The sequence below is a fragment of the Bombina bombina genome, chromosome 4 (assembly GCF_027579735.1).
Source record: "Bombina bombina isolate aBomBom1 chromosome 4, aBomBom1.pri, whole genome shotgun sequence".
Lineage (NCBI taxonomy): Eukaryota > Metazoa > Chordata > Amphibia > Anura > Bombinatoridae > Bombina > Bombina bombina.
This window is the reverse complement of record NC_069502.1, coordinates 206,774,035-206,782,635: the sequence shown is the minus strand read 5'-3', so window position 1 is coordinate 206,782,635 and position 8,601 is coordinate 206,774,035. Positions and strand designations below refer to the sequence as shown.

Here is an 8,601-nt window from a genome sequence, read left to right as displayed (position 1 = left end):
GCATGTACAGAGGGGCTTCAAGTCACTGCCCTGAAACTCAGTAATAATAAGCTCCCAGGTGGTACTCATCTGTCCCACCACCCCGGCCACAGACAGTGGGACCAAGTTAAAGAGGAGTGACTCTCCATAGCCTCCATTGCCTCACTAGTTTTATAAAAAATTTAAAGAAAGGTCCCATATTGACCTTATGTAAATTATATGCAAGCGATTAGCCCTGGACATATTTTTTTTTTCCCTTCTTCCCCTAGGATCTATTTCAGGTGAAAAGACAGGTCATCTGGGGCATATAAAGTGATTCTGGGATCATATTGGGGGCAACCATAAAGCTCCTAAGTGTTTGTTGTGCTTATTCAGAGGTTTAACTGGATAGTGTAGGAACACCACATGAAATTTAATAGAGGGCTTATCTAAATGAAGCTAGATAGTACATGTTCTTAGGATCTAACATATGGCAATATAGCTACCCAACAAAAGTGTAGTATAAAGCTCTGATCAACCCTAAAGCCATAATAGATATTGACCTAAATATATAACTGTGCTAAATACATCCTATCTAAAAGTCAACAAACCCAATTGATAAGAACGTTATGCATATATAGGGAGAATGAAGGAAAACCATTTCAAATCTGCTATTTAAAGCTGAGTATACAGTAGTGACGCAGTGTTGATAGTTGAGAGTGGAAGGTATATAAATTACCTGTTGGCCCACAAATTGTTCAAGTGCTAGACTCTAAACACATTTCAGAGTAGTAAGCTTATCTAGGGATATCTAGCTAGGACATGACCTTGAGGTTTAACATATATTATAACTGTTAGACAAACTTTTAAATCTAGAATTCAATACATCCTTAGAGTAACGAAAGTGGAAAAAGAATATGCCGCCTCCATGTATATTCAAAAACAGACAAAGAAAACATGTCCTCTTTCCAATAAACATGCTGGCATAAAACAAACAGCAAACGTCCCAAAGATGAATCTCAGCTTATCCAGAGCAGTTAATAAAAATTGTGTTAGCAGTCAAGGCACAGTTCAAAGACTAGAAGGTTAGTATGACAAAGTTTGCCTGCAGACCAACACAGCGTGCTAAAGCCACACCGCAATCAGGGTTCATTTTACCAGGCTTGGATCCGTGATGTGTGAGTAAGTTCCACCTGGTTCCGATAATAGTTTGTGAGATGTGAGTGAATTCCACCCGGGTCCCATACTTGTTTCTTGGCCATCCACAACAGTCAAATCCTCCCCCGCCGATACACAGCCCTCATCTTGTATGCAGGTTTATACCTGCTTTGTGATTTCAGATTATTGCGCTGTTCTGTGTTCACCGGGAGATGAGAGCCGAATGGAGTCACCCCACCAGAGCAGTCCGACATCCCATAAAGATGGAGGCATAATTGACAGTCTTCTCTCAGTAGGGTGCATGCTTCAGGTTTGGTGCCGCTGTCGAGCTTGGTATAGTATGAGGCTTGAATCATCCTTAATGAGGAGGGATCTGCGTCATTCTTGCTTTGCTTTAGCGGGATTGTAAAAGCCCATCTCAGACTCTCTGGCCTGTCCATTCTCCCCTGGCAGGCCTGTGGTGTTGTTAAGAGATCCTTTTTGCTAGTAGCACATGAAGCATATCTCTGTAATTAGAAGTGCCGTATGGGTATCCACCCGTTCTGTGAGCGCAACAATCAGGTCTCTGAAGTCAGTCGCCATAGTAATTAAATACAGTTTATCGGAGTCTCCTCACTGGTATTAGAACAATGGTGCTTGCTATTTATGTTTAAATGCTGAAAATAACAGCAGGTTAATACTGCTTTACTCGGCATAGAAAGAGCCGAGGGGGGGATAAACATAAGTGTAGTGATGTTGCGGCCTGCATCTTCCACTAGGCCGGTTAGAGACCAGCCAGTGTGAATGTGAAAATGGAAGTGTTGTCCAGTAGTGTGGCTTCTCCTCGATTGAATTCATAAGTTATGTCTCCAGATTCCAGATTAATGAGGAGATAACCCACATATTATTGTAGTGGCTGGAGGAGCTTCTCCATTTTGCTTCTGCACATGGCCGTGGCCAGGACACGCCCCCACGCTGCTGTATTTTATCTCTGAATGCTGGATGACTTGCGTGACATCCGCCACCAACTAGGGTTCAAGCCGCAATGTTTTAGGGCACTTTCTGCTTGGGAAACAAACATCAATTTTTCTGGCCGCTGCTACAATACCTAATTTTTCAGGCATGTGTACATGCCTAATTTTTCTGGCCTCTGGTGCTGCACTGTGGCTTCAAAAACCAAACCAAAAAAAAGGCACATAACAGGGATTAAACTGATAGGAATAGTACTACTTAACACACCTTATAATAATGCAGAGAGAGGCAACGCAGAGAGAGGAGTCTGAAGAAGAGGAGTCAGAGGAGGAAGGTGGCTTTGAGGAGGTGGAAGACCAAACACAGCAGGCGTCCCAGGGGGCTTGTTGTCACCTTTCGGGGACCCTTGGTGTTGTACGTGGCTGGGTGGAGAAAGAGACCTTCAATGACATCAGTGAGGACAAGGAACGGGACATGGCTAGCTTGGTATCCAACCTTGTGCAAATGGAGAGTTTGCGGTTGTGCAAATGGACTGTTTGCGGTGCGTTAAACGGGGAGTTTGGTCTGTCACTGTGAAACGGGCATAACCCTTACACTACCTGATCGATACAACATCATACCTGATGTTTTAAAGCACGTTATTCCAAACAATTTTGGAATGTTAGGTGATTTATGCCCTTTATGGATTAAAACCAGACTGTGCATCAACTATGTAATTTTCCATGGGAGTTTTGCCATGGATTCCCCTCCGGCATGCCACAGTCCAGGTGTTAGTCCCTTTGAAACAACTTTTCCATCACTATTGTGGCCAGAAAGAGTCCCTGTGAGTTTTAAAATTCGCCTGCCTATTGAAGTCAATGGCGGTTCGCCCAGTTCACAAACATTTGCGGAAGTTCGCCGTTCGCGAACCCAAAATTTTATGTTCGCAACATCACTACCCCTAACACCTTACCAACCCCTATAACTCATAATAACATTACACTAGTACCTTTTACGTTGGCCTAGATTGGTAGAAGGCAATACCCTTCCCGCAAATTCCCCTTCCCATCCCTATCCCCCCCTGTCATAACACAATTGATTGGGGGTTTTTTATTCTCTGTTTACCCTGTGTGTGAATTGAGATGTTTAAGCCCTGATTAAAGTTTAGTTTGTATACTTACATTTTATGTGTTTTCTCTTGTTATGTTGTGCGCAAAGAGGTGCACAGATGTATCTTTATTTTGAAAACCCATTAAAATAAATATGTATGAAATAAAGTTACAATATAACTACCTTAAAATAAATAAAAACTTACATGTGAAATTAAAAAAAACTAAGTTTAAACTTTAAATAAACCTAACATTACTATTTAAAAAAAATAAAATTTACCAAAAATAAAAACCTAAATTACAAAATTAAAAAATCCTAACACTATATATATATATATATATATATATATATATATATATATATATATATATATATATATATAAAAATAACATTACAAAAAATAGCAGTCTAAAATTACAAAAAATAATAAAAATATAAGAATACAAAAATAATAAACTTAATTATCTAAAATAAAAAATTAAACCTAATGTAAAACCCCTATAAAAACAAAAAAGCCACCCCAAAATAAAAGCACCCCCTAATCTAACAATAAACTACCAATAGCCATTAAAATTGCCTTTTGTAGGGCATTGCCCTAAGTTTAACAGCTCTCTTACATTAAAAAATAGAAATTACCCACTAACTGTAAACCCAATCAAACACCCAACCCCCCAAAATAAAAAGACCTAAGGGCAATCAGCTCTGTAGTGCCCATTAAAAAACAAAAAAAAACTAACACTAACCCCGAAATAAGTACTCACCATTTCTGCTTCCTGGTCTTCTTCAATATGGCTCCATCTTCATCCAGCGTGGGGCTATCTTCTTTATTCATCCCGGTGGCGCGGAGCAGGAACGGCGGCCATGCCGACATCCAGTGTGGAGGATCCACTGCACACTGAAGATTTAATGCAAGTTACCCGTTTTATATTGGGATACCTTGCATTCCTATTGACTGAGATATTCAAATCAGCCAATAGGATGAGAGCTGTTTAAATCCTATTTATTGATTTGAACAGCCAATATGATTTAAGCAGCTCTCTTAAAAGTACCCCCCTTTAAACCAATCAATAATAACCAAGTTATGCATACCAGGGGGTAAATCCTGGATTGCCTTCAATAGGAAATATTTTACATAAGCCTTCACTTGGCTTGCAGACAGATGCATTTTCTTCCTAGCAGTAAAAGCATATTTAAACAAAAGGTTATTATTAATTGATGTTATAAAAAAATATTGATATTCTTTAGGTCTGTTTAAGTCGATAGTAAAGGGAGTATTTGAAAAGGATATGAAAGTAGAAAAGGAATAATCATTTTAACAAGATCATTTTACCCATAAACGACAGAGGAAGGTGCTTCTAAACTTACCTTTCTAAAAGATTACTTATATTTATACAATTTATGTGTATTTCTAGTCAAGTTTATACCCACATAGGTATAACTTGACTTGGAGAGTTACACAAATGTGGTAAAAATATATTAATTTTAACCCTTTGCTCCATATAGACATGGGTACTTCATCACACAGGACATTGCCCAGCATACTATGTTGACGTAGTACCTATGCCCAGCACAGAGGCACATGTTGCTGTCAGCGGAAGAGGTGGGGTGGGAAGGGGCGGGTGTTCCCTACACTACAGAAAAAAATATTATGAAAGGAGAGGGAGGGATAGGCCCCTACACTACAGAAAAATATCGGGGAGGGGGCCCTACATTGCAGAAAAAGATGATCTTGGAGGGGAGAGTGGGGGGTTCCCTTCCCTACAAAAAAAAAAATAATAATAATAATTAATTAAAAAAATAAACACAAAATAACAATAATTTGTTACTGACAGACTTACTGCCAGTAACAAATATGGAGGGGAACAGTGGGAGGGGTGAGGGTTAGAGAGCTGTTTGGGCGGGAGGGGGAGGGTGAGGAAGGATCTTCACTACAGAAATATACAAAAAAAATATTTAAAAATAGAATAAATGAATAAAAGCCCTATACAGCATACTGTACCTAAGATTGTGCTGACCATTTGAGGGGGGGGGGAAGAGAGCTCTTTGGGAGGGATCAGGGGGTGGAAGGTGTTAGATGGAGCAAATATTAACCTTAGTGGCCTTCTAATTGCCAAAACCCAATGGCAAAGCCAAGCATATCTGACATTTCTGAACAAAGGGGAGTCCAGAGAAGCTTTTACAACCATTTGTCTTATGACTGCAGTAGTTGTGTGTAAATAAATTCAGTGAGAAACTTAAAGTTTGCAAAAAAGTTAACTTTTTTTTATATCATTGTATTTGGGGGCCAAATCATGTTATCACATATACCAAAATGGGCATAGTTAAAAAGTTTTCATAGGTAAATTGAAAAAAAAAATGTTTAAATGGAGTGATAGCAAAAATGATAAAAATAATCCGGTACTTTGGGAAAGTTTTCTCTGAAATTTCCTATGGCAAAGTGGTTAATTTAATTTTTATTGTTGTTTTTTTTTTTTTTTTTCAATTGACCGTGCATATAGATATTAAGAGTATATTTGTGCACTGCTATATTTGTCTTCCAGAGTGGAGCAAGAGGAAATTTATGCAATTTTATCCTTTGTGTTTGAACTTGCTTGCCTTTACACTTTTATCTTAGCATAAGCTAAATTATAGTTATAGAGAACTCAATGTGATTCTTATGGTGCACAGTTTCAGTTCCTCTCCATACAGTACTGTAGTTCTTGGAATTTCTTATGATGCAATCTGAGGCCGCAGATAGGTTTAACAATCAAGTTGGTAGGTAAATGGAGCAATCACAGTAAAACTAACTGACTTTGACTAATGGACTACATAGATTACATGGACTAATGACACTCCATGATATTCTTATAAGACATACTAGTGATGCCATATATCAGAAAGAGTATTTCATATTTTATGTAGGTTATGGACTAATAGGACAAATAACAAATAGTTTTATAAAACATTGTTGAAGTTAATCTGCCGAGATAAAAAATGGCATATATCTTTGCATGTTCTCTAAGAAAATAATAGTAATATTTCTTATTACTTGGTAATCCCATTTTCTATTTATTTATTTTTTACTTAAAGGAACACTATTCATGAATTTGTCATCATCCAAAAAGGAAAGATCAGCATTTAAACATAATGTACACAGAATATACTTTTTTATTAGAGAATATTTTTTCCAAGTTTTCGAAGGGCAAAGATCCATAACTAGAGTAGAGATCTGAATTTCTCAGTTGCAGTTATTATATATATATTTCTCACATTTTCTCACATCATTAATATCTATATCATTTTTTGTTAATAGTTAATATTCAGTGATGCACATATACCCAGTGTGCTAGATAGACATGTATGACCCAGAAAGACTTAAAAACCCTGTTCAGAAAGTTGAAGCCAAGATAGATATAAGGAATAATGAGACATTCTAAGACAGTGGACAAGCCAACCTCTAAAGGTCTACAGGCCCATCTATCAAAGTGTCAACCTGCAATACGCCCGAATTCCGCGTCGTACATGGCGCGATGAGGATGCGCCTTACTTATCAAAGCTTTAAGATCGCAATAATTAGAATTTTATGACGTAACATACGATCCACCGTTCTCTATTCGACGCAGATCGATACGAGTTGAAATCATGTGTAAATTGAGCGTAATCCTCTGCATTCGCTCTCCTATTCGAAACAATTTGAAGCTGTTCAGAAATTATCTAAAGTTCAACAATTACGTTCGCGTCTCATCCGACACAGCGTACCTATTTCTCAATCCGCCACCTCTGAGCTTGCGGATGCTATAGAACTCAATCGGAATTAGAAATGATTTCTAATGAAAAACATTTATGTTCCTTTTATCATTTGTTATATATTTTCAGATAAATATCTATGTATAAAATATATATAAATTATAAAGTATGTATAAATATATCTATACGAAAAAATCATATACCTTAATTGTCTCTTCCAAAACTTGCAGCAATCAATATGTTGCTTCCACCTGCATTTTCAGCAGGTGAAATGCTCATTATAAAAGGGAGTGTCTAACAGCATAGAAAGTTTGATGTATGCAGTCATTACCAAGATGGAGATGATAAATCTATTTTGCATTGCTATACAACAAAGACGCAAAAGAAGGAGATTTTTGGAGTTAGTTCAGCGTTATGAACGACGCAGAAGGCCAAGGTTATTTTTACCTAGAATAGGGTTACATACCCTGAGTGACAGGGAAATTGTTCGAAGATTCCGTTTGAATAGAGGTTTAATTGAGAATCTGTATCTGGAGATCAAAGACTCCATTGAACCTATAACTTATAGGACAAAGGCAATCCCTGGAATGTTAAAACTGCTGGCTGTCCTCTATTTCCTCGCCACAGGATCATTTCAGGCTGTAACAAGTTTAGTTGTGGGGATGAGCCAGGCTTCTTTTTCAAGTCATCTAACTGTAGTATTAAAAGCCTTACACCAACGGATAGTAAATTATGTACATTTTCCGGAAACACCAGAGGATTGGCATCGTGTGAATGTGCAGTTCTATGGGATTGCTGGGATGACAAACATTTTGGGTGCAATTGACTGTACCCATGTGTTAGTGCAGCCTCCAAAGTTAGGAGAATTGCCCTATCGTGACCGCAAGCGTAACCATTCTTTAAATATACAGGTCATCTCTGATGCCAAATTGAAGATTATGAGCATCCGGTCAGGATTCCCAGGTTCAACACATGATTCTTTCATCCTGAGAAATTCGCATGTTTATGACCTGTTTCAGAATCATCAAATGCCAGAGGGAATTCTCCTAGGTAAATATCTCTTACTAATTGTCATATATGGATATAAAAATATTATGTATTTCATATTGCTAAAATCAAATTATTTTTTGCACACAGGAGATTCAGGCTATTCATGTCTCCAATGGCTTTTCACTCCTGTGCTGAACCCCAGAACTCCTGCGCAAGTGCGCTACAATGAGGCTCATACATCTACAAGATGTGTTATAGAGCGCACATTTGGCGTTTTGAAAAGCAGGTTTCGTTGTTTAGACCTCTCTGGGGGAGTACTTCTATACAAACCAAAGAAAGTATCCCTGATATTTCTCATATGTTGCATGCTCCACAACCTAGCATTACGCATGCCAGATGCTGATATTTCTATGTTACAAGTAGAGTATGATGACAATGTGGCACCTTTAGAGCAAATTGATGCAAGTGGAGTACAAGCTCGATCTGATTACATCCATGCTCTATTTGAACAATGATTATGTAAATATATTGTACATATGGTCTTTTGTTTCATCATATCTGTATGTTTAAAATTATCCCAAAAGAGGCTATTTATGTTAGTTTAACTTTAATTGTTAATATGTATTCAAATAAATGTTCTTCATTTCACACCTGACTCTTTTTTTAATGAAATATTTCTAATTAATACTCAATAGATTATAAGTGATAGACCATGTTATCATAGGGCTC

At 37.7% G+C, this 8,601-nt stretch overlaps 1 protein-coding gene across 1 annotated transcript; it reads left to right on the top strand.

The window, feature by feature from the left end:
• The first annotated feature begins 7,217 nt into the window (after positions 1–7,217).
• LOC128657131 (putative nuclease HARBI1) lies at positions 7,218–8,387 on the top strand. Its single transcript, XM_053711376.1, has 2 exons — positions 7,218–7,845; positions 8,020–8,387. The coding sequence occupies exons 1-2, from the start codon at positions 7,218–7,220 to the stop codon at positions 8,385–8,387; spliced, it is 996 nt and encodes a 331-aa protein (XP_053567351.1).
• Positions 8,388–8,601: the final 214 nt, after the last annotated feature.